This window comes from Salmo salar, chromosome 23 (genome assembly GCF_965601325.2).
Source record: "Salmo salar chromosome 23, fSalSal1, whole genome shotgun sequence".
NCBI classification, from domain to species: Eukaryota; Metazoa; Chordata; class Actinopteri; order Salmoniformes; family Salmonidae; genus Salmo; species Salmo salar.
In genome coordinates, this window is record NC_138313.1 from 40924408 (window position 1) to 40950785 (window position 26378).

Sequence of the window (26378 nt, forward strand, 5' to 3'; positions counted from 1 at the left end):
AGTGGTCTGTAAAAGAGCAACATGGAGAGGTGAAGGGATATGGGCCCCCAAGTGGTCTGTAAAAGAGCAACATGGAGAGGTGAAGGGATACGGGCCCCCAAGTGGTCTGTAAAAGAGCAACATGGAGAGGTGAAGGGATACGGGCCCCCAAGTGGTCTGTAAAAGAGCAACATGGAGAGGTGAAGGGATACGGGCCCCCAAGTGGTCTGTAAAAGAGCAACATGGAGAGGTGAAGGGATACGGGCCCCCAAGTGGTCTGTAAAAGAGCAACATGGAGAGGTGAAGGGATACGGGCCCCCAAGTGGTCTGTAAAAGAGCAACATGGAGAGGTGAAGGGATATGGGGGAAAGAGTAGCTATGTGTAAAATGCTATGTTTTAGAAATGATACACCTGTGTAGACAACAAATGAATTTACCTACCTTGAGTTTAAAATGTTTTGTGGTAGCAAATTACAATTTGCCGTTACCCATAAGCCCCTCATTTAACAGCAATCTTTGAGGCAGTGCATGGAGCAAGTTAAGCAAACACGATTTGACCTGTCAAGTCAGCGCAAATGTACACTTCCATTGATTTGATACTTTGCTGTGTTTGCTAACACGTTCTTTTGTCCAGATTTGCCTTGCACACGCTTGCACAGACCATACACACAAACCCACCTGACACAAGGTACACACACACACACTACTCTCTCTCACACACACACACACACTCCACAGTCCACACACCGTGCCCAAATTCTGTCTGTCCAATGGTCAATGCACCAGTCACTCAAGGTGATTCTACAGTGCCTTTGGCTATATCGTGGGGTTGAAGGGGTGGACTGAGCTTTTGCCAGGCCCGGGGCGTATCTACTGCTGTGTGATTCATCTGTTGCTGGCAGGAATCTGTGTTTTCTTGGTGTTAAAAAGGTGGAAGGTCCGTTAACTGACTATCGGAGGGAACAACAGGAACTAGCTTTTACTTTTGAACACCATGAACAAACTAGCTTCAAGTTTTAGCCGACAAAATGGAACGACCGTCACAGCCCTAGTGAACACCTTTTTTGTGAACATTTTGAAAATGGATTAATGTTTTCTCATAGTTATTTTAAATAGCTTACTACATAATCGTACATTTTTTGTCCCCAAAAGATTAGAGAAAGTGTGTAAAATCACCAGGATTTCAGCAACAACAACAAAAAAATATTCAAGAGACGTGACTGTTTTCAATGTAATGATAGTATGAAATGATTGTTATTTACTCGTGTAGTAAATTTGCAGTGTACATTTTAGTCATTTAGCAGACTCTCTTTTACAAAGCGACTTACAGAAGTGAGTGCAATACATTGTCATAAATAAAACTCATACTGGTCCCCTGTGGGGAACCCACAACCCTGTCGTTTCAAGCACCCTGCTCTACCAACTGAGCTACATGTTGAGCTACAAATGATTATAATTATGTTCCAGCATCCCGACCATCCGCTCAGACACACATCGTCCCGTGGCTGAATCTAGTTGCCTACCCCTGGCCTACTAATTGACTAGTTTCTTCACTGACTGTTTTTTTCTTTACAGTGACAGACATACCACCAAGCCTTTTTCTGGTCACTGACATTTGCCTAAATATTTGAATTAATGGCATTTTTCCATACTGCCTTTTTTATCTCGCTTGCATTCTCTCTTGATTTGGATGATCGATATCAATAGATGTTTGATTGAGCAACAGTAATCAGATTTTGACTATATCTCACTCCAAAGTCCTTCCTGGAGAAATGAGTCAAAAGGCCTGGCCATTGACGTCAGTGTTTAGAGCAACCTCCTTACACAATTCTTTCTTTTTACTCCTCCTTTCCCCTCCCTCGTGTTTTCTTTTATGAGCAGTGTGTGTTTTATTTAATATGGGCCTCAAAGCAGGACACTGTGGTTTGCTGGGAAGCTGGCTTTGACAGTGTAAGTAGTCTAGAAGTTGGACACTGTGGTTTGCTGGGAAGCTGGCTTTGACAGTGTAAGTAGTCTAGAAGTTGGACACTGGTTTGCTGGGAAGCTGGCTTTGACAGTGTAAGTAGTCTAGAAGTTGGACACTGTGGTTTGCTGGGAAGCTGGCTTTGACAGTGTAAGTAGTCTAGAAGTTGGACACTGGTTTGCTGGGAAGCTGTCTTTGACAGTGTAAGTAGTCTAGAAGTTGGACACTGTGGTTTGCTGGGAAGCTGGCTTTGACAGTGTAAGTAGTCTAGAAGTTGGACACTGTGGTTTGCTGGGAAGCTGGCTTTGACAGTGTAAGTAGTCTAGAAGTTGGACACTGTGGTTTGCTGGGAAGCTGGCTTTGACAGTGTAAGTAGTCTAGAAGTTGGACACTGTGGTTTGCTGGGAAGCTGGCTTTGACAGTGTAAGTAGTCTAGAAGTTGGACACTGTGGTTTGCTGGGAAGCTGGCTTTGACAGTGTAAGTAGTCTAGAAGTTGGACACTGTGGTTTGCTGGGAAGCTGGCTTTGACAGTGTAAGTAGTCTAGAAGTTGGACACTGTGGTTTGCTGGGAAGCTGGCTTTGACAGTGTAAGTAGTCTAGAAGTTGGACACTGTGGTTTGCTGGGAAGCTGGCTTTGACAGTGTAAGTAGTCTAGAAGTTGGCCATCTGACCACTGATACTGGGTCGGATATCTTCTCACCACCCTATTGGTTAGTTTATCTTTTTTATTTTACCTTTATTTAACATGGCAAGTCAGTTAAGAACAAACTCTTATTTACAATGACGGCCTAACCCGGCCAAACCTGTAGTGACGCCTCTAGCACTGCCGTAGACCGCTGCGCCACTCGGAGCCCCAAAAGATAGGATTAGGGGGCTAGGATGAACTGATCATAGATCTATGGATTAGTCCCCAGTGTCATCATCCTGATGCATAGTTCCCCACTGAGCATATCAGGAGGATATGTTTTATGAGTAAAGTTAGTATCATTTTAACTCGTGAAATATCCATTCACTGTTAAGAGGATCGGATATGAGTTAGATTGGCTTCGGGTTATGGGCTAGCTATCCACGTACTTGTTCTACAGAATGTAGGGGGTCCAATCAGAAATGCAACTTTTGTCCAATGGGTAAAATAATGGCAATGGTGTAGATAATCCTCAAAAAAACAATGATCCAAGCATCATGTCTCTATCATAATCTGTTGAAAAGTTATTGGAGTTCTTACCCTTGTAGGATGGTCAAAATCAGGGTGACTAAATCAATGGAGTGCCAGAGAACAAAAAGTGGTGAAAAACAAGGCTACCTGACAGGCTCACTTTCCCATTGAACTCATCTTCTCAAATCCGCAGGACATAAAACAAAATATATGTAAGATAGATATCGATTTTGAGACATGACCTGTAGTATTTTCATATACGCTTTTCATATTAATGTGAAATTCCTGTTATTATTTTGAAGGCTTCTCACAAAAACAAGCTAATCTATGTGAAATCCCTATGGAGCACTGAGCGTACTGCAAGCTTTTTATTTTTAAAACCGCTCGTGTCATACTAATTTTGCGACCTGCGGAAACAACTTTGAAGACGACCACCACAACAAGTCTGCAAAAGTTACGCTGAGAGAACTGCACCGCTCTGTCAACAGAGCTCAGTTCCTATTATCAGATGTATTGTTTTATTTATTTAACTAGGAGAGTTAGTTAAGAACAAATTCTTATTTACAATGACGGCCTACACCGGCAAAACCCGGACGACGCTGTGACAATTATGGGACTCCCAATCACAGCCGGTTGTGATACAGCCTGGATTCGAACCAGGGTGTCTGTAGTGATGCCTCTAGCACTGAGATACAGTGCCGAAGACCGCTGTCCCCACTGAACGATTCAATGTGATTTAGGCCGTATGAGTCCTATGGCGTGAGATCATGTTTAGGAAGAAGACCTTAGCATGTCAAACAAAGGATCGTTTACCAGTCCAGTGACATTTGGATAATGTTTAGTGTTTGTTATACAGAATAGGATTTATGCAAGTCCAATGTTTAGCCTAGATGTGTGTTTCTTCCATGGAATTTAGTTCATGGCCGAGAACGTGAGATAATGTTTATAGCCTGAGATAAAACCAGGTGACCGCGGTGAGTGATGCCATGTCTTGTCTGTGAAGAAGCTACGTCAACAGTAGCTAAGAATCATAGTCGTCTCTGTCCGGTAGAAGAGGAACGTGTCCGACCGCACTTTCCACTCACGTCAAGTCTTGGGCTATGTAAGAATGACGTTTATTTGTGTGAAGGATTACAACCTGTAGGCTAGATCTGTAGTCAGTGGTTTGATGTCTACCTGTAAGGCTCTATATGAGGTTGGGTTACATAGGACAGTGGTTCCCAAACTGGGGCGCGAGGGGCCGGCAGTAAGTTTAAATGTAATTTAATTTGACTTTTTAAAGGAACTCGATCCAGCTTTAAACTTACTCTTGAGAGTTGTAATAGTAGAATACAGTAGGTGGGTAGTGCGTCATCAGTTCCTCTTGTCATGTCAGTCATTACATACTTTAGAGAGATATTTACAACTGGTCAGAAATGTCCACATCAACTTGCACATGTCAGCTAACGTTTTTTGGGGGGGTATTTTAACCCATTTTAACCCATATATATATATATATATATATATATATATATATTTTAAATGTCACTCAAATATCACGAATACACATTAGACATGGCAAAATGTACGGAATTGCAAGAAAATTAGATTTAAAACTGCAAAATGTTCTTTGCACCCCATGACAAAATGTGTAGAATTGCAAGAAATAAGCTTTAAATCTGCCAAATTCTCTCCACCAACGAGTGGTATGGACAGTGCTTGTGCACACAGAAATAAACGTGGCGTGTGCGTGCAGGGGGCCGCGGTATGTTTCCCAATGCTGGAAGGGAGGCCCCCCGAGTGAAAAAGTTTGGGACCCCTGACGTAGGACACCAGTGCTAACTATATTAGCCTGCCTACAACAGCAATTAATTAGTTATCGTTATCAGGATCATTTCCACCCAAATCGACTCATATACAGTAATGGATTAGTACTATTCAGTAACCGAATTGCTGTACTTCATTAAGTTGTCTTTGAAGCCTGATTGAGCCCATTGTCTTGAATGGAGTTAATTCTGACTAGAGGCCCTGGCTATGGTCCAGTGATCTTGAATGGCTCCCTTCTGATCTAATAGTTGTAAGCTAATCTATGGAAAGTTCCATTTCCATTACTTCCACTTGTCACCACCTCAAGTACGTAGGGCCCGAAGCCAGGTAGGACTGTTCACTCATGGCCCTAGTGTCGCTCTCACTACTGTTGCTTTCTCTCAATTCAATTCAAAAGCTTTATTGGCATGGGAAACATATGTTAACATTGCCAAAGCAAGTGAAGTAGATAATTAACAAAAGTGAAATAAACTATAAAATGAACAGTAAACATAACTTCTGTGAGTATAATCTCACCACCTCCCCCATCTTTGTCTTCACCCCCTCTTTCGCTGTCTCTCTCTCCTTCACTCTGTTCCCCCTCCCTTCCTCCCCCTCTCTCACCCCTTTCTCTCTGGTCAGTATAGCCCAGAGGCAGGCGGAGGTTAGAAATAGCTCCTGGGAAAAGGCTCTACCCTGTTCTGGCCTCTTTCCCCTCTCTCCTTCCCCTTCTCTCTCTTTCTACTCACCACAGCAGAAGCCACTCAGAGCGAGGCTCTGGAGCACCAGAGCTCCACCCCCCAGCCTCCCTCCCCTCTCCCCCAGAGTGAGCGCTGTGCTGGGGCCAGACGGGGAGACGTGCCTAAAGGCGTCCGTATGCTTCCCATCCAAAACAGTTCGTACATATATTATGATGACATTTTGTGACGTTTAGTTTTGGTGTCCGGCAAGGTTTTTTTCAGCTGTTCGTGCGCACATTTTCTCTCTCGAGGCAAGCCAAAGTCAGTAGCCGAAGTCTATGCCCCTACGTCGGTGATTGGTCAACAGTAGGGATTCTTCAATGAAGTGTTTGTCATTCAACGAGAGACTAATCGTTTTCATGCACATTTTTTCACTTGAGGAATACTGCACCAAGCATCTTAGAAGAAAAATTGTGAAGCGGAAGTCTTCTAAGGGACTATGTGAGCTAGCTGAACTGACGCCTTAAGAGGAGTTGTGCTGGCTGAGTGTGCAAATGGACCTGTACAGGGCCCTATCAGACCACCTCTCTCACTCTCAGAAAGTCACAGAAACACACACAAATAGATAGCAACTCACAGCGCATAAACACGCAGGGGCTCTCTTGCAAACACACACACGCGCGTGTATAAAGATTGACTGGGTGGAAATGGAATTGACCCTGACATACTCTGACCCTTACACACTCAGACTGTGACACACACACACACACACACACACACACACACACTAGGAGTGAGCTGGGCTCCAGAGATCCCCCAGATGACTGTCTTTGTGAGCGTCCATGCTACAGTAGTCAGCTGTAGCTGCAACCCCACCGGTCCAGCCTGAGAGGGGGGACAGGGAGAGAGACTAGGGCCCATATTCACATAGCGTCTCTGAGTAGGAGATTTAGATCATAATGAATTACATTATATGGACGGGGGAGGGCACTATGAGATACTTTAATGGAAACCAGTCCTGGCCAGAGAAAGGGGAGAATTGAGGAAAAAGAGACGGGTTCAGAAAAGAAAGAAGGCAGGGGAGAATGAAAGATGGTGAGAGATGTCTGAGGAAAGTAGGGAGAAAGAACGGTTTGTTGTATTCCTTTTAACTCATGATCCTTTGTCACAACCTTTTTTTTGTCCTCCTTCTCACTGCCTTTTGCTGTAGTAGGCCTATTTCAAGATTGCTTTTCTACTGTCTTTGTACTCTCAAAGTTGAGGATCGATATCAACCAAGTCTCCATTGTGTCATGCCTCTATGAACTAGACCTCAGACTTTGGCCCAAACTATCAAAAACACCACCTCCCGTGTTCACACACATTCCCGAAAGGTTGCTGGATCGAATCCCCGAGCTGACAAGGTAAAAATGTAATTCTGCCCCTGAGCAAGGCAGTTAACCCACTGTTCCCCGGACGCCGAAGACGTGGATGTCGATCAAGGCAGCCCCCTGCACCTCTCTGATTCAGATGGGTTGGATTAAATGCATAAGACACATTTCAGTTGAATGCATTCAGTTGTACAACTGACTAGGTATCCCCCTTTCCTTGATTGGAGGCTTGCCTCACCGTCTCTCACCAGTAACACCACCAGCCCTGTTGTGGCAAAGCACCGTCTCTCACCACCAGCCCTGTTGAGGCAAAGCACCGTCTCTCACCACCAGCCCTGTTGTGGTAAAGCACCGTCTCTCACCACCAGCCCTGTTGTGGTAAAGCACCGTCTCTCACCACCAGCCCTGTTGTGGTAAAGCACCGTCCCTCACCACCAGCCCTGTTGTGGTAAAGCACCGTCTCTCACCACCAGCCCTGTTGTGGTAAAGCACCGTCTCTCACCACCAGTACACCACCAGCCCTGTTGAGGTAAAGCACCGTCTCTCACCACCAGCCCTGTTGTGGTAAAGCACCGTCTCTCACCACCAGTACACCACCAGCCCTGTTGAGGTAAAGCACCGTCTCTCACCACCAGCCCTGTTGTGGTAAAGCACCGTCTCTCACCACCAGTACACCACCAGCCCTGTTGTGGTAAAGCACCGTCTCTCACCACCAGCCCTGTTGTGGTAAAGCACCGTCTCTCACCACCAGCCCTGTTGAGGCAAAGCACCGTCTCTCACCACCAGTACACCACCAGCCCTGTTGAGGTAAAGCACCGTCTCTCACCACCAGCCCTGTTGAGGCAAAGCACCGTCTCTCACCACCAGCCCTGTTGTGGCAAAGCACCGTCTCTCACCACCAGCCCTGTTGTGGTAAAGCACCGTCTCTCACCACCAGCCCTGTTGAGGTAAAGCATCGTCTCTCACCACCAGCCCTGTTGTGGTAAAGCACCGTCTCTCACCACCAGCCCTGTTGTGGTAAAGCACCGTCTCTCACCACCAGCCCTGTTGTGGTAAAGCACCGTCTCTCACCACCAGCCCTGTTGTGGCAAAGCACCGTCTCTCACCACCAGCCCTGTTGTGGCAAAGCACCGTCTCTCACCACCAGCCCTGCTGTGGTAAAGCACCGTCTCTCACCACCAGCCCTGTTGTGGTAAAGCACCGTCTCTCACCACCAGCCCTGTTGTGGTAAAGCACCGTCTCTCACCACCAGCCCTGTTGTGGTAAAGCACCGTCTCTCACCACCAGCCCTGTTGTGGTAAAGCACCGTCTCTCACCACCAGTCCTGTTGTGGTAAAGCACCGTCTCTCACCACCAGTCCTGTTGTGGTAAAGCACCGTCTCTCACCACCAGCCCTGTTGTGGTAAAGCACCGTCTCTCACCACCAGCCCTGTTGTGGTAAAGCACCGTCTCTCACCACCAGCCCTGTTGTGGTAAAGCACCGTCTCTCACCACCAGTACACCACCAGCCCTGTTGAGGTAAAGCACCGTCTCTCACCACCAGCCCTGTTGTGGCAAAGCACCGTCTCTCACCACCAGCCCTGTTGTGGTAAAGCACCGTCTCTCACCACCAGTACACCAGCAGTCCTGTTGTGGTAAAGCACCGTCTCTCACCACCAGCCCTGTTGTGGTAAAGCACCGTCTCTCACCACCAGCCCTGTTGTGAAGTCAAGTAGCTACATGTCCATCTACTGCTCATCTCCCGGCCTCATAGTTTAGTTCCAAGTGAGGTTCAGTCAGACACAAGAATGTGGCCTCATCGTCTCAACATGTAGCCTATTAAACGCACTAAGCACGTTCTTCTGGCGTCGGGCCTCTCAATGCAGCAAACCTGTCTGGTGAGATGACTAGAGGCCTGTGGAACATAAATCAGACAGCTAGCATGTCAAGTGAGATGACTGGAGGCTTGTGGAAAATAAATCGGACAGCTAGCATGGCATTAGTCATGTAAACACCTTACTCTGATTATCATAATCGGCGTAAGGTCAAAATCGAAGTAGGCATAGTCTGCTCAGAAAACCAGGTGTTTTAATCGATCTTTCGAATTATTAGGAAATACATTTTTACGATATAGACCATTTTATATTTTGTGGCTATGGTAAGTAGTGACAACCGTGGATCACCTCTACATAATAAGGCTGTGACGTACGTATTGTGGGGGTTCTTTTCCCCCCCGAGGGCTCTCCTCTCCACGGATTGGCTGAAAGTGGAGAAGGGGGGCTGGCAGTTGCGAAAGCCACAAATACGTTTCTCGTTAGGTCTTATGTACAGTGAAAGTTGAAGTGTTTAATTTTGGAGCCTCATCCGAGAGCGACGGTGTGGATAGAAGTTTTTAAAAGTTTTTCCATTCAAGTATGGTCGGAGATTACTGTCCTATTTCAGGCGAAAATACGGATATGCACTCACAGAGGAACGCAAAAAGCGGATTAAGTTGTAAAATGGTCCTTCAGGCGGTGGGCAAAGTTTTAAGGTAAAATAACAATATGTTTTAATTTGTCAGGTTTATTAAATGGTTTATATTCATCGTACTTGTTGCGAGCCTTCTCCATAATGTGAAGACAAGGCAGCAGTAGGCTCTCGACCGTACGCATGACAGCAGCATGCTTGGTTTATAGTGGAACTTTCCATGGGACAGCAAAAGCAACGTTCACTGTCTGGTTTGGGAAATATAATTATGTTGTTAAAAAAGCAATCTGCTAAGCATATCCTTGACGTTTTAGATTTATTTCGGATTTCTGAAACGTTGGAGTACAGTTTGGATAAACTATGCACAAAGTAGGCTATCGACTTGACACGATTCCGTAGTAGTAGCAGCAACAGTGTTTCTAACCATGGTGTGTGTCACGACCAAAATCGCTCAAGTGTTAGAAGTAGGAAGCCAATACTGTCATTTTCATATCTGTAAACGTTCGTCTCTGAATCAGTTCTTGGTTTGATGCGTGGCAGCAGATATTGGATGCGCGAACATGTAGTTTTACAGACTGGTATCATAGATTAGACGTAACATAGTAAAAGTAACCCCGGGACGATCCAATTATTTTACGTTTGGTATGGTTACATAAGATATAAGGTTACTTAAGGTAAAAACGAAAGGAGGGTGGTTGGTCGGGTGTAAAACGCGAACGTCTAGCAATCCAAAGGTTGCAAGATAACCCATCCACCTGACAGGTGTGGCATATCAAGAAGCTGATTAAAGGCAACATCATTATACAGGTGCAGATTGTGCTGGGGACAATAAAAGGCCACTTTAAAATGTGCAGTTTTGTCACAACACAATGCCACAGATGTTGCACGTTTTTAGGGAGTGTGCAATTGAAATGTTGACTACAGGAATGTGTTAATTGCTTTACCATCAGCCGCCTCCAACTTTGTCTTAGAAAATGTTAAAGTACGTCCATCTGGCCTCACAACTGCAGCTCTTCATGGATGAATCTTGGTTTCAATTGTACTGGGCAGATGGCAGACAGCGTGTATGGCGTTGTGTGGGCAAGCGGTTTGCTGATGTCAACATTGTGAACAGAGTGGGGTTATCGTATGGGCAGGCATAAGCTAAGAACAATGAACACAATAGCATTTTATCTACGGCAATGTTATACTGTGACGAGATCCTGAGGCCCATTGTCTTACCATTAATTCGCCGCCATCACCTCATATTTGAGCATGATAATGCACAGCCCCATGTCACAGTGTTCTGTACACAATTCCTGGAAGCTGAAAATGTCCCAGTTCTTCCATGGCCTGCATACCCACCAGACATGTCACCCATTGAGCATGTGTGGGATGCTCTGGATTGACTTGAACAGCAGCGTGTTCCAGTTCCCGCCAATATCCAGAAACTTTGCACAGCCATTGAAGAGGAGCGGGACAACATTCCACAGGCCACAATCAACAGCCTGATCAACTCTATGCGAAGATATGTCGTGCTGCATGAGGTAAATGGTGGTCACACCAGATACTGACTTTAAAAAAAAAATGTATCCATGCCCCTACCTTTTTAAGGTATTTATGACCAAAAGATGCACATCTGTATTCCCAGTCATGTGAAATTCTTAGATTAGGGCCTAATGAATCAGTTTCAATTGACTGATTTCCCTATGAACTGTAACTCAGTAAATTCTTTGAAATTGTTGCATGTTGCGTTTATTTTTGTTCAGTGTACTTACTACTTTTTAGCTATTTTGCAACTACTTAGCATGTTAACTAACCTTAACCCTTCAACCTAACTCCTAACCCCTAGCCTAGGAAATGTTATCATTAGCCACCTAGCTAATGTTAGCCACAACCAATTGGAATTTGCAACATATCATACGTTTTGCAAATTCGTAATACTCTACATGGTATGTGGACACCCCTTCAGAATAGTGGATTAGGCTATTTCAGCCACACCTGTTGCTGACAATGTGTATAAAATCGAGCACACAGCCATGCAATCTCCATAGACAAATATTGGCACTAGAATGGCCCTACTGAAGAGGTCAGTGACTTTCAACGTGTTACTGTCATTGGATGCCACCTTTCCAACAAGTAATTTCAAATTTCTGCCCTGCTAGAGGTGCCCCGGTCAACTGTGTGTCTGTATAGTGGATCATACGAAATGGGTGCTGGACATCCACAAATTTAATGCATACGTAACATATACTATGGATTGTCTTGGTTTACGTACAGAATAATACGAAATGTTCTGAGACGACGTTGCAGACAGTTTTATGAAGTCTGGCATTGAACATCTAGATACTTTTAGAAACTCAAATGTGCTGTCAACTTTCCCACTGCAAAGCTCTACTTGCATAAGCCTAATCATACTGTTTTCTCCTTGCAATATTCTTCACAGCTCAGAATTTAAGAAGGAAATTGCTGTCTGTGTTTAGCTGTAATTATTACAGGCTTATTTGACTCTCCAGTTCTGTGTTAGGCTACCTCTGACTAGTGAATTGCTGCTATGTGGCAAAACCCCCTAAGCTTTACATGGCTTCCAGCACTCAGCGACTGCACGACAGATCTCCCCAGCAAGACTGAACAAGAATGAGAGCAATGTGATACGCCTCCTCAACCGCTGTAAATAATTAAAGCCTCAGTTTTATTCAAACACTGCATATTTAGAGGTGTTTTAGATAGAAATTAGTTTGTCTTTCATTCTCTAAACATTACAACAGCACAACTTATACATGCACTGTTACACAAAGCATGTATTTTTGAGGTTGCCCGTTTCGGTATTGCATACTAAGACATAACTCAGACATAAAGAGGGGCAGCGTTTTGAAAATAAACAAATTCATTGGACTTTCGCTGTTGATAACTACTAGTGAGTTGCTAACTAGCAACGCTGGTCCCATTTTTGCAAAGAGTTATGGGAAATTAGAATCCCATTGTCTTAACCTTTTTGTTATCTTCAACCTAGCCTAAAATCAGGAAACTCTTTTATAAACACCAAAATAGGCCATAATTCGGACCCACTGGCCTAGAATTTTGCCTCGTCAACAGTCACGCAGTCAGTTTAAATCTTGTGGCCCTAACCATGGCCTTTCCTAACCATGGGGCCTGTCAGTGTGGCCTTTCCGTGTAAAGTCTTTGAGAGACATAATGAGGCTAATCCTTCTTGGGACAGAGTGGACACACTGACATGCTGGCTGGTTTCTCTCTTAAGTTTCCACTCTCTTACCTCCACCTCCATCACAGGAGTTTTTTCAACCAGCACAAAGGGCAAAAGTCTGGAAACACACAGTCCTAATAATGGAACCTTGGGTAATAGATACTGGTATGTACAGTATTGGCTTTAAGAATGTCTACCATCTTAGGATTCCGTGTTGTTGGAATGCATTATTGTACATTACATCAGGGCTGTCCCCGCCAAAAGATCTATATAAACACATCCTGTGTCTGTAAACCAAATCAACTATATTCACTAAGCTTGTCTGCATTAAGCACACTGTTTGATTAAATAATTAAGACACACAAATGATTAGAGGGAGTCCGACCAGCGATTGATTTGATTGTGCTGGGCCGGGCTCAGACTTGCTGTGTTAAAAAAGACAGCGAGTGGCTAGTACCCGTTGTCTCTCCTCCCTGCTGCAGCGACCACCACAGTGTTTAGACCACCACAGTGTTTAGACCACCACAGTGTTTATCGCCCTGTCCGTGATGCTGCAACATAAATACAGCCATTTCTGACTGAAAAGTTCTGTCACCAAAATCCCTCATTTGTTTAGGAAGAACATTCCCTCAGCCCAAGCTCTCTTTGTGACACATGTATGTATCACATGCACGTGACCAATAGGGCCTGACCTATAGCATATCATAATCACATCAATAAATTGGTTATAACAAACTGAACACTGTAACAGCAAAATGGATACAGAGGACGTGACAAACTCTAAACGGGAATGTTTAGGCTACTGGTTTCTCATGAGGTAAACGGGAAGTCAGATGTGTGGAATAAATTTGACTACATGTGGAAAATACTGGAGCTGAAGAAAAATAAGGTGAGCGCTGCGTGCATGTTATGTGTGCCAAACAGGTGCTGTTAGATTACAATATATTGTATTCTGACGGTGGGGAACAATGTAAACAACACTAAATAAATGATCAGTGAAGCAGTGTTACGCCTTTATCACAGAAAATACTAAAAACAGAAGCATTCATTCGTGAATGCAATTTCTGAAATGAAACGGTTTATTTTTTGCTTAAGCTAATTGTTCAAAGCTTGCTTTGTGTTATTTTAAAACTAAAATGCTTGCTTGCATTTCAAATCATGAATGACTCGTATGCTGTATGATGACATGAATGAATGAATGATGGATTGATACAGTAGCCTGTATGAAATATAGGCCTAACTAAGTCAGAGTATTAAGACTAAACAGGATGCACTCTTAGTCCTACAGCTCAATGGTGGTTATACAAGGCTGCTATACTAAGCCTACTAATGATAATTACATTACTTATTATTAAAATGATTATCATAATAATAACAACAAGAAAAAGGAGCGTTGATTATAAATAATTTTTCGGACAATTTGGAACAGTGTAAACAACACTAAATGCATTAAATAATACCAGAGAGCCTGTCCTAACAGATACAAAGTGTAAAGCCTTTATTACAGCAAAGATTAAAAACAGCCCAATTTGTGAAATTGTTGACATGACATGTTGTTCCATGAGGCTTGGTGCTCACAGAATCAGTAGGCTGTTAAACAAACAGGCAACAGAGGCAGGATCTGTCTTCTTTCTATAAATAGATAGATCATTTATAAAGCCAGGCACATTTAACAGTTAGGCTATTGATTATACACCTAATTAATTTGGGGTTTACTCTCTTCACTTTTCTTAGAGAAAACAGTCTTTGCCTTATTGTCTATTACTCATTCTGCTGCTGCCTCTGCTGCATTCTTCTCAACACCGATATGATGGTTAACTTTGCAATTATGCACATAGCAACATGTTCTAGGAAAAGGTGCAAATTCAACAGCGTACTGATGTGTTTCAGAACCGTGGACAGCGACCACTATCCAATGCGGGAGAAAGCGCATTTGTTATAAAATAATATTTATTAGTGTTGAATAATTGTTCTTATTTAATATAACCATATACAATTTCAGTAGCACATGTCTTAGAGTGCCATCCCCACGTCCACAATGGATTAGTCCACTCAGACATGCACGAATCAGACTGGTCTCTTGTACACTGTGTATATATAGATGTTGTTGTTGTCGCTACTGATCAACTGAAGAAATCTCAGTCGACCAACAGCCTATCAACAAAACAATCAACCAGTGGACTAAATGGGGTCAGCCCTACATTTTAGTAGCGGATAACAATCTGTAAAACCTAATGGGTAACGACAAGTTCTTCTTCATACCGTTGCCTAACTTAATTTACTTTAGAATACCACAGCGAATTGAAATTGGTTGATGCATGTAGCCTACTTACAAGTACCACCTTTAAAAATGAGCTTTTATGACCTTCAAGGGGATTTTCCAGTCACGTGATGTTTGAGGAAGAACAACAAAATGGTTATATGAAGTTAATAAGTAGGCCTACAGTATGGCTAGTTCTCAGCTCACAGGGAAGAAAACACATTACCCAACCTTGTTTCCTCAATAGTGAAACAGCTGAATACAGAGGCAGGTTACATTGAGGTTGAACTGGGTAAATTCATGTTGAGATGTATGGGTTAGGATAACTAGGGCCTGTTAGAAGACTGCACAAGGAAATCCTGACTTTGTTTGAGTACATGAAAAATTCCTCTTTATGTAATCACTGATGTGATCTGATATGACTGGATAGGTGAACAAGGTGTGGCGGAAACCTTGCATCTTGTGAAATCAGTAATTACTTGAAGGAAATGAATGAAGGAAGGATACCTTAGTGCAATACTGGACCAGAAGGGGCTAGGCCCCGAAGATGTTCTCCTCTCTCTCACACGTCTGTTGTGATGCTGATGACCCTACATTATGGTGTCGGGGGGAGTGCTCAGTATGGGAAGTGTGCTCTGAATGGGGTTTAGTCCGATAGCTTGCTATATGCGGAGCGCATTGTTGCAGTGTCGTTTTCTGTCACAAAAAGGGTGTGAAATGGTAGAACCTGCTGTAGCCAACTAGTTAGCCAGGTGCTTTTCCTCGTTATGACCAAAACATGATGACGTTCTATTTTTAGCTGATATGGGAATTAATACACAAGCAGCATATCGAACTGGGATAATGTTTGAGGTTTCACCAGCAAGTAGAATAATATTTGCCGGGGCATATTTCAAAAAAATTATTAATCGTATTATTTCACAGGGAGATGTGGGAAGCTAGAAGGCTAGCTAGCTTGCTATGTTTGTAGCCAGGCTAAAACCAGCTAGCCAGGCTGCCAGCTAGTTACTACCAGCAAGGGAAGGCGACTCTTCCATGCTTGACAAAACAAAAAAAACTGTTGCTATCGCCCGTTGGGAGTGGGAACGGCGAGATGTTCATGTTGCCAAAGGTGTCCGCTGCTCCAAAAATCCCACTCCATACACGCATGTAGTGAACAGAGTGACCCTTGTAAGTAACCTTATGGCAGCACAGAGGCATGGGGAGGAGGGACCTCGCGCCTCCAACACTTTGGGAAAGCTAGCCTCTGTCAAGTGATCCTCCGCCGTGAAGGGAAATTCATGTGACTGTGGGTAACATGGCATGAAAGTACATTCAGTAACGTTAATAAGAAAAACTTGCATCAAACAGGCCTCAGGACAGTTTGGCCGTGACTTCTGAAAGTAGAAAAATCAGAGAAGACTGCCATTGTTACACGTTTCCTCCGAGACTAGCTGAGTGTGAAACGTGTGGAGATTTCTGCCCTTACTCCTGTATCTTTATAACCCAATAATGGCTGTTATGGCTTGGCTGGCTCAGCCTGCACCTCCTCGGTTTGTGGGTTTTCAGGGAAAAGAGCCATTGAGAAGTATACTCAATTTAGATGCCTGAAATAGATCTGTAGGTCTAACTGGAAGCAAGGAATCTGAAGCTGATATCCTCAAGCTGAAGTCTGTCCTTACAAAATGGAGAAGAGCTGAGTGTATGCAGTAGGGTTCAAGCATCTTGCGCATGTATTGATCCTCTATTCCAGTTGGGCTGAAAACTGCCAATGGAACAAATATGTAAATGTTTGTACTCACTACTGTAAATCTCTCTGGATAAGAGCATCTGCTAAATGTCTAAAATGTCAGATCACAACAGGAGGAAGGAACCTTTTTGACTTTGGATTGATTCACTTTTTGTGAATGAATTGTTAATCACTGTACATTTGTTTATCCCATGTGTAACTCTGTTGTTTGTGTCGCACTGCGTTGCTTTATCTTGGCCAGGTCGCAGTTGTAAATGAGAACTTGTTCTCAACTAGCCCACGTGGTTAAATAAATGTGAAATAAAATGTAAAAAATGTTTTGGCCTCTGACTTATCTTGGGGTTGTTTTTGCTTTGTTGCTAGGGTTGTTGTTCAGGTTAATGTTTTGCTGGTCCGAAAAGTACAGCAAGAACATCTATGCATCTGTTCCTGATGGTGTCTTGTCTCTTCTGTCTGTCCTCACTGTAAATACTGTAGGGTGGTGTTCCACTGAAAACACTGCTGGTCAGCTAGTGTTGCATGAAGTCCAGGTGGTAAGAAAAGCAGCGTGTTTTTCTGGTGTGGACAGAGTTCACCTCCACACACCAGGGCTACATGGAAACATGCTCAGTAGGCGCTTCAGAAATCCATCATAGCTACTCTTCAGAGAGAACAGGGGAAAACGCCTCAAATTTTCTGGCTTAACTTTCTTGTTTATGCTCCAGGCACAAGTTCTTCTCCCTAAATCAAAACCTCAACCATCATGAGGGCAATGTGTTTTTCCTCTTTTGTTGAGGGTTTTGGGGAGGGTTAGCTGATCCTAGATCTGTGCTCAGTGTGCTGGAAGCCATCTTGTTTACGGTAACTGTGTTGGATGGAAGCTGAAAGCTGTTCCCTGTCACAGATTGCATTAACCACTTCCATATGCCATGTTAGATGCCTCCCAAATTCACCAGGCAATTTAAGCAACAGTTGTGCAATATTGGGCTTGGCAAGCAGGTGACACTGACTGAGGGGACAGTAAATACATGGGTAAAGTTAGCAAAGGGGTCATACCAAATGTCATACCAAATGTGCTTAGATTGCATAATGCAGTCAATGCACTAATACTAATACAAATGAGGAAATCCTCTTGTTCCAGGCCTTTAAAGTAGCAGCGTGTTTGTGCCTCAGTGTAGGTGGAACTGGTGCATGTTTCATTGTTCAGGTGATAACTAAAGAGAGTTAGCCATGCATACAAAGTGGCCATGTGGCTCAATTCCAAGGTTGTCTACTTAGAAAATCCAGCACTGTTAGCATAATGCATACAGTCAAAACACTTCCAACTAATTCCTCTGCATATTGTGTAATGTGTGTTCCCAAGTGATGATGATGATGCTATTAATTGGAAGCAGGTTGTTGGGGCAGTAACAGTCAGTCTTGTGTTGTACCTGCCAGAAGGCTGCCTCCTTAGTGGCTTGTCTATTTTAGTCTTGAACACTGCATGTTCAGCAGCCACACAGCCTTCTTCTTACAGGCCTACAAGACTAGTTGACTCCTGATGAGGAGCATTGGGAACTGCGCTCACTGTGCTAACACTGCTCAGTGGTAGATAAACCTGTGGGTTTTCTGGACTTGAAGAGTGATAGTCACAGGCACTGAATGGTCCACTTCTGAAACGATCCACAGAAGTTGCCAGAAACACGAACACGCTCACTCTGTCGTCCTCTTCCTGAGTTTGTCACAGTCTGAGCACTTCTTTGAGGTGGGAAAGGTCCTGTTTCACCATGCTGCACCAGTCTTCCCATGCACCAGTGGGCTGATTCTTCCTGGCCTAATTTAAAGGCTGGGACACTGCAGATAACAGTCCTAGCTAATTATTAATACGTCTCTCTTTTCTTCTTCAATTTCTATTTCCCTCTTTATTCTCCCTCTCTTCCCTTTTCCATCATTCATTGTCTTTCATGTCGACCTGTCTCTCCCTCTGTGACCACAAACTCACCTGTCCAGGGTCAAGAGCCTGAGGCCTTTCTCTGCCCTCTCTAACCTCTCATCTGGCTCAGGCCTTTCTCTTCATCTTTCTCTGCCCTCTCTAACCTCTCATCTGGCTCAGGCCTTTCTCTTCATCTTTCTCTGCCCTCTCTAACCTCTCATCTGGCTCAGGCCTTTCTCTTCATCTTTCTCTGCCCTCTCTAACCTCTCATCTGGCTCAGGCCTTTCTCTTCATCTTTCTCTGCCCTCTCTAACCTCTCATCTGGCTCAGGCCTTTCTCTTCATCTTTCTCTGCCCTCTCTAACCTCTCATCTGGCTCAGGCCTTTCTCTTCATCTTTCTCTGCCCTCTCTAACCTCTCATCTGGCTCAGGCCTTTCTCTTCATCTTTCTCTGCCCTCTCTAACCTCTCATCTGGCTCAGGCCTTTCTCTTCATCTTTCTCTGCCCTCTCTAACCTCTCATCTGGCTCAGGCCTTTCTCTTCATCTTTCTCTGCCCTCTCTAACCTCTCATCTGGCTCAGGCCTTTCTCTTCATCTTTCTCTGCCCTCTCTAACCTCTCATCTGGCTCAGGCCTTTCTCTTCATCTTTCTCTGCCCTCTCTAACCTCTCATCTGGCTCAGGCCTTTCTCTTCATCTTTCTCTGCCCTCTTGGCCAACTTTTTTTTCCCTTTTGAAAACATTCTGTATCACTAAGCCACTTACTGTCTCGCCTTTTCCCTAATTTCCTCATTTTCCAATCCCTGCCTCCTTCCCACATATGTGTGGTACAAGGAGGTACATTTTGGAGCAATTAGTTTATTTTAGGATACAGAGAACTTCCTCTCTGCTAGCACCCCTCCCCTGATACTCACATAGGGCTGTGGCTGCTCTCGGTAAAGTTCTCCCAGGCAGGGTCTTTGCCATAAAAGGCATTGTATGCGTCCTGCTCACCAGGCTAGGCTAGATCAGACCAGAGGCCAGGGCCAGACATGTCTCTGGCTGGTGAATGGACAGGAAGTTGGCACTGTCTGGTACTAGGAGGAAACCATGCATGCCATAGACTATGTAGTCACGCTCACCAGCTGGGTCTCTTAAGACTGGGACTCAAATGATAGTGTTCAGGGACCTAGTCTAGCCAACATTCATGGGTTATTCAATCAGACTACTTGAAGTGTGTGTGTGTGTGTGTGTGTATTTGTCAAGGTTTTTGCGTGCATGACTTTGAAGTCTCAAGATGATTTCTGGAGGAGAAACAGACAAGACTGAAGACTCACAGAGGGCCTGTCTTAATCTGGGAGGAATTGTGTGTGTGTGTGTGTGTGTGTGTGTGTGTGTGTGTGTGTGTGTGTGTGTGTGTGTGTGTGTGTGTGTGTGTGTGTGTGTGTGTGTGTGTGTGTGTGTGTGTGTGTGTGTCTTAAATCCTTTTTTTAATTCAATAACCAAATTCGTCAACTCGGATCTGATTGAAGGTCTTTATAGGGGCCTGGCAGTTGTGGGTTCAATAGCTGCATGGCTGACTGGATCTCACAGCTGTTGGCTCTGTCAATGACCCTCACTCTCTATCCCCCTTAGTTTATCACTCTCTATCCCCCTTAGTTTATCACTCTCTATCCCCCTTAGTTTATCACTCTCTATCCCCCTTAGTTTATCACTCTCTATCCCCCTTAGTTTATCACTCTCTCCTTCTATTGCTCTGCCTCTCTCTATAAGTCCATCTCATTGCCTGACCTGCTGGACAGCTGTCACCATCCTGGTCACGCAGTAACGCTCAAGAACTGACCAGGGACCAGCCCTGTCTGCTGATTTGTGTGTGTCTCATTTCTAATCTACAGCCCTCTAGTCCTCGGGACAGTGAGTCAGACCACAGAGCTGGGAGGTCACAAAAAAATAAATGTGTGTGTGTGTATATGTATATACATACAGTTGAAGTCGGAAGTTTATATACACTTAGGTTAGAGTCATTAAAACTACTTTTTCAACCACTCCACAAATTTCTTGTTAACAAACTATAGTTTTGGCAAGTCGGTTAGGACATCTACTTTGTGCATGACACAAGTCATTTTTCCAATAATTGGTAACAGACAGATTATTTAACTTGTAATTCACTGTATCCTAATTCCAGTGTGTCAGAAGTTTACATACATTAAGTTGACTGTGCCTTTAAACAGCTTGGAAAATTCTAGGAAATGATGTCATGGCTTTAGAAGCTTTTGATAGGCTAATTGACATAATTTGAGTCAATTGGAGGTGTACCTGTGGATGTAATTCAAGGCCTACCTTCACACACAGTACCTAGTTGCTTGACATCATTAGAAATCAAAAGAAATCAGCCAAGACCTCTGAAAAAAAAATGTGTAGACCTCCACAAGTCTGGTTCATCCTTGGGAGCAATTTCCAAACGCCTGAAGGTACCACATTCATCTGTACAAACAATAGTACGCAAGTATAAACACCATGGGACCATTCACCTGTCATACCACTCAGGAAGGAGATGCGTTCTGTCTCCTAGAGATTAACGTACTTTGGTGTGAAAAGTGCAAATCAATCCCAGAACAGCAGCAAAGGACCTTGTGAAGATGCTGGTGGAAACAGGTACAAAAGTATATATATCCACAGTAAAACAAGTCCTATATTGACATAACCATGAAAGGCCGCTCAACAAGGAAGAAGCCACTGCTCCAAAACCGCCACAAAAAAGCCAGACTACGGTTCGCAACACATAGGGACAACGATCGTACTTTTTAGAGAAATGTCCTCTGGTCTGATGAAACAAAAATAGAACTGTTTTGCCATAATGACCATCATTATGTTTGGAGGAAAAAGGGGGAGGCTTGCAGACCGAAGAACACCATCCCAACTGTGAAGCACTGGGGTGACAGCATCATGTTGTGGGGGTGCTTTGCTGCAGGAGGGACTGGTGCACTTCACAAAATAGATGGCATCATGAGGCAGGGAAATTATGTGGATATATTGAAGCAACATCTCAAGACATCAGTCAGGAAGTTAAAGCTTGGTCGCAAATGGGTCTTCCAAATGGACAATGACCCCAAGCATACTTCCAAAGTTGTGGCAAAATGTCTTAAGGACAACAAAGTCAAGGTATTGGAGAGGCCATCACAAAGCCCTGACCGTAATCCCATAGAAAATTTGTGGGCAGAACTGAAAAAGCATGTGCGAGCAAGGAGGCCTACAAACCTGACTCAGTTACACCAGCTCTGTCAGGAGGAATGGGCCAAAATTCACCCAACTTATTGTGGGAAACTTGTGGAAGGCTACCCGGAACATTTGACCCAAGTTAAACAATTGAAAGGCAATGCTACCGAGTACTACTTGAGTGTATGTAAACTTCTGACCCACTGGGAATGTGATGAAATAAATCATTCTCTCTACTATTATTCTGACATTTCACATTCTTAAATAAAGTGGTGATCCTAACTGATGGGTCAGAAGTTTACATACACTATATGCTTTTATATAATATATATATATATGTGTGTAAACTCTCATTTTAAATGTCTAAAATCAAAAGGAAACTGTGGAAGGATAATGGACCTATATACATAGTTTCTTGGCTGTGTCCGGCTCGGTAAGAATTACTGAAATGAAAGCTAGACAGTCAGGGAGCATCAAAAATTCCCAACACGATGTCTAGAGGAAATTATTTTCCAAATTTTGACGCCAAGGAAATAAAACACATTTTCAATTCGGCTCCATAGCAAAATGAGTTTGACACACCTGCAGTAGAGGGTGGTTATAAAAGTTGGCAGTGAACGTTCTAGACATTATCTATACATGTAAAGGTAGTTTCCAGATGTATTCTTGTGATTGGCTCCTGCTGAACAGACCGTCCTCAGAGCCACGCTGCTCTCACTTTGTTCCTCCTGATTCGGGACCACCGCCAGTCTTCCAGGAGTTACGATCTGAGAGGGAAAGGCTAGAGCCAAGAACACATGGGGGGGGGGGTATTGTGTTTAGACGGGTTGTGGACTGGAGGGGTGGATGGTGGAAATGAAGGTCAACAGAGGAACAATAAATTCAGGGCAGAAAGGGAAACTCTCCTGTCCTTAAACAAACCCAAACTGAAGACAGCAAAAAGAGAGGGAGAGAGCGAGGGAATGAAATGTAAATGTAGAGGAAGGGAAATGATGAAGAGGGAGCAAGGAATGAAGCCCTTGGAATGCTAATGGTGTTCTAGAGTGGGACACTGAAAGTCAGAGCTCAGTGAAAACCCTGAACACCTGACTACCATGAAGAGGGATGCCAGAAAATAGGAAAACAATAATAATACTACTCTGTGCTGTAAGGGTCTTTCCTTCAATTGAGCCAGGCCTGCATTGTCGCACAACCCTGCCTTTGTCTGTACTTGTTTCACTAGCCTATTAACCCATTCAACATTTAACCCCTGGATAGGCTGTATTAGTGGATAAGATTTTCAGGTGGGTGGGCGGAGGGTTTTGGACCTGGAAGTGTAGTGGGAGTGTGATATGACAGTCCCCTGCTGGAAGTACATGGCGCTGTGGGCGGCTAACTGTGGTAACTGGTCCTAACGGCAGGTCAGGAGTCATGCTCTCTGGGTCAGGTACTGGAACAAAAAGCTGTCTGTACAGACGCTGGGTGCATGGCCCTCAGCGTAGACGCGGTGACCCCGGCGCAGACCTGCTAGCAGTGGCTAAAGGCTGTTTACATATTCAGATCCACTTTCTGTTCGTGCATTTAATGCATCTGAAACCACCCATCTGCAATGTAATACTTTAGTTGCTAGCTGCTGTCCCAGCCTTGATTTGAGTCAAACTGAAAGTTCCTCTTTCGTCTGTGAATGTCCCTGTGAATTGCTCTGACCTGTCCCCTTTTCTCTTCCTGTCCCCTACAGGAAGTCTAAGACGAAGCCCAATGGGAAGAAGCCGCCAGCGGAAGAGAAGAAGCAGTATCTGGAGGCAGAGTTCACTAAAGTCCGCGTGGTGGACTTCGACCTGAAAGAGCTGGTGCTGCTGCCCAGGGAGATAGACCTCAACGAATGGCTCGCCAGCAACAGTGAGTTACCAGCTGCTAATCAGAAGGAAAACATTTTGGGGTCATATTTGAGGTTCCACTAGTCTGTCCAGACACAAGATAACGCTTCCAGAAAAGCTACACTCGATAGATTTACTTAAATATCTCCCCGGTACTCAGGCATCTGAATTTCTGCCTTTTCAGTGTCTTCTCTTTGGATATGTATTCTATAACAGCACTGCAGCTAAATCCTCAAGAAGTTTATCTCTAGGTTCAGCTCCTTACGTTATATAATGAGTCTATAAGAACAACATCATCTTAGACATCACCTCTGGAAGTGTCTGAACCCCTGTCATTTACTGCAGGATGAAATGGCTACTTCCCCCATTGATAATCCGCTGCCTGTTCTATACAGAGTTTTTATCTAGTGTCTTCTCCCCCAACGGCTAACTATTATCTTAAACATTATACTATACAAGAATATCTGCTGTTGATAGTTTACAGGCATCTTAGGCATCTTCCTGTAACACCCTGTGTTCTCACGGTGGGTTGTTTTATCAGTCTGTGTTGAGAAACAGCCTAATGTAAAACAAATGGAACACATTTTAGCCTGTGACTGCATTTTTCTGCATGAAATCAGGGAGTTGGGCAGCTAGGCCAAGCCCCGTCCGTATCGACTCGTATCAACCACTAATAGAATTTGCCTTGGAACTCAAACGGCGCTCGTCTTGGGAAGAATGTTTGACTTCAGCCACTTTTTATGTGAACTGTCTGTTAACAACGTTGTATGCTATGTACATTTGGCCACAAACATTTCCCAAAGAAGAAGCCTGAGAAACATAAACAGAAGTTGCAAAAACACCGGTCATGAATGGAGCCAACAGTCCAGTAACAAAACCTCCTCCTCTCTGTCTTATACCTGGGGTAGAACTGGATACTTCAACCTGCTTCCCCTCTCTGTCTTATACCTGGGGTAGAACTGGATACTTCAACCTGCTTCCCCTCTCTGTCTTATACCTGGGGTAGAACTGGATACTTCAACCTGCTTCCCCTCTCTGTCTTATACCTGGGGTAGAACTGGATACTTCAACCTGCTTCCCCTCTCTGTCTTATACCTGGGGTAGAACTGGATACTTCAACCTGCTTCCCCTCTCTGTCTTATACCTGGGGTAGAACTGGATACTTCAACCTGCTTCCCCTCTCTGTCTTATACCTGGGGTAGAACTGGATACTTCAACCTGCTTCCCCTCTCTGTCTTATACCTGGGGTAGAACTGGATACTTCAACCTGCTTCCCCTCTCTGTCTTAGAACTGGATACTTCAACCTGCTTCCCCTCTCTGTCTTATACCTGGGGTAGAACTGGATACTTCAACCTGCTTCCCCTCTCTGTCTTATACCTGGGGTAGAACTGGATACTTCAACCTGCTTCCCCTCTCTGTCTTATACCTGGGGCAGAACTGGATACTTCAACCTGCTTCCCCTCTCTGTCTTATACCTGGGGTAGAACTGGATACTTCAACCTGCTTCCCCTCTCTGTCTTATACCTGGGGTAGAACTGGATACTTCAACCTGCTTCCCCTCTCTGTCTTATACCTCGGGCAGAACTGGATACTTCAACCTGCTTCCCCTCTCTGTCTTATACCTGGGGTAGAACTGGATACTTCAACCTGCTTCCCCTCTCTGTCTTATACCTGGGGTAGAACTGGATACTTCAACCTGCTTCCCCTCTCTGTCTTATACCTGGGGCAGAACTGGATACTTCAAACTGTTGCATATGACGTGAAATATAGTAAACAAAACATTGGGTTTGTTGTTCCATTCACTGTAAACATTACACTGCAGAATTATTGTGTTCAAGAACATTACTTCAAAGTAGCAGCCTAAGTATTTGATGTATGTTTTGACAGGCTAGGCCTTGAGCAGACGGCTGGTATTACTGAGTGTGCTTCTCTTCTTTCCCTTCAGCGACGACCTTCTTCAATCTAATAAACCTGCAGTACAGCACCATCTCAGAGTTCTGTACTGGAGACACCTGTCAAGCCATGACGGCCTGCAACACGTAAGTCATCTCCCCCACCATTGCTTTATTCATCAGTTCTCTGGCCTCCAATTGGGTTATTTATCAGAAGTCTCACAACCCATTGGATAATTTATCAAGGATGCGCTGACACAGCAACAGACCGTCTGTTGAAAGCAGGAGAGCTACTGACCACAGGGCTGTACTCACTGTTCCCTGTGTCTTTCTGTTTGTGTTCCTTCTCTGTTTGTCTGTCTGGCTCTCTGTTTGTTTGTCTGTCTGGCTCTCTGTTTGTTTGTCTGTCTGGCTCTCTCTGTTTGTCTGTCTGTCTGGCTCTCTGTTTGTTTGTCTGTCTGGCTCTCTGTTTGTTTGTCTGTCTGGCTCTCTGTTTGTTTGTCTGTCTGGCTCTCTGTTTGTTTGTCTGTCTGGCTCTCTGTTTGTTTGTCTGTCTGGCTCTCTGTTTGTTTGTCTGTCTGGCTCTCTGTTTGTTTGTCTGTCTGGCTCTCTGTTTGTTTGTCTGTCTGTTTGTCTGTCTGGCTCTCTTTGTTTGTCTGTCTGTTTGTTTGTTTGTCTGTCTGGCTCTCTGTCTGTCTGTCTGGCTCTCTGTCTGTCTGTCTGTCTGGCTCTCTGTCTGTCTGTCTGTCTGGCTCTCTGTCTGTCTGGCTGTCTGTCTGTCTGTCTGTCTGGCTCTCTGTCTGTCTGTCTGTCTGTCTGTCTGTCTGTCTGTCTGTCTGTCTTGTCTGTCTGTCTGTCTGTCTGTCTGTCTGTCTGTCTGTCTGTCTGTCTGTCTGGCTCTCTGTGCTGTCTGTCTGTCTGTCTGTCTGTCTGGCTCTCTGTCTGTCTGTCTGGCTCTCTGTCTGTCTGTCTGGCTCTCTGTGTGTCTGGCTCT

General features: G+C 44.3%; 1 protein-coding gene across 5 annotated transcripts in view; it reads left to right on the forward strand.

Moving 5' to 3' along the window:
* The window catches only part of LOC106584590 (MOB kinase activator 2), a 107671-nt gene that overhangs the window by 70207 nt on the left and 11086 nt on the right, over positions 1 to 26378 (forward strand). For 3 of the 5 annotated variants that reach the window (XM_014170053.3, XM_014170051.3, XM_014170052.3), the window contains exons 2-3: positions 23353 to 23513; positions 25438 to 25531. In XM_014170053.3, coding sequence (XP_014025528.1) covers positions 23353 to 23513; positions 25438 to 25531 — 255 coding nt within the window. Of the gene's footprint in view, positions 1 to 9155; positions 9444 to 9474; positions 10906 to 23352; positions 23514 to 25437; positions 25532 to 26378 lie in introns of those variants that run through there. The other 2 variants (XM_014170050.3, XM_045706304.2) reach the window with 2 other exon arrangements.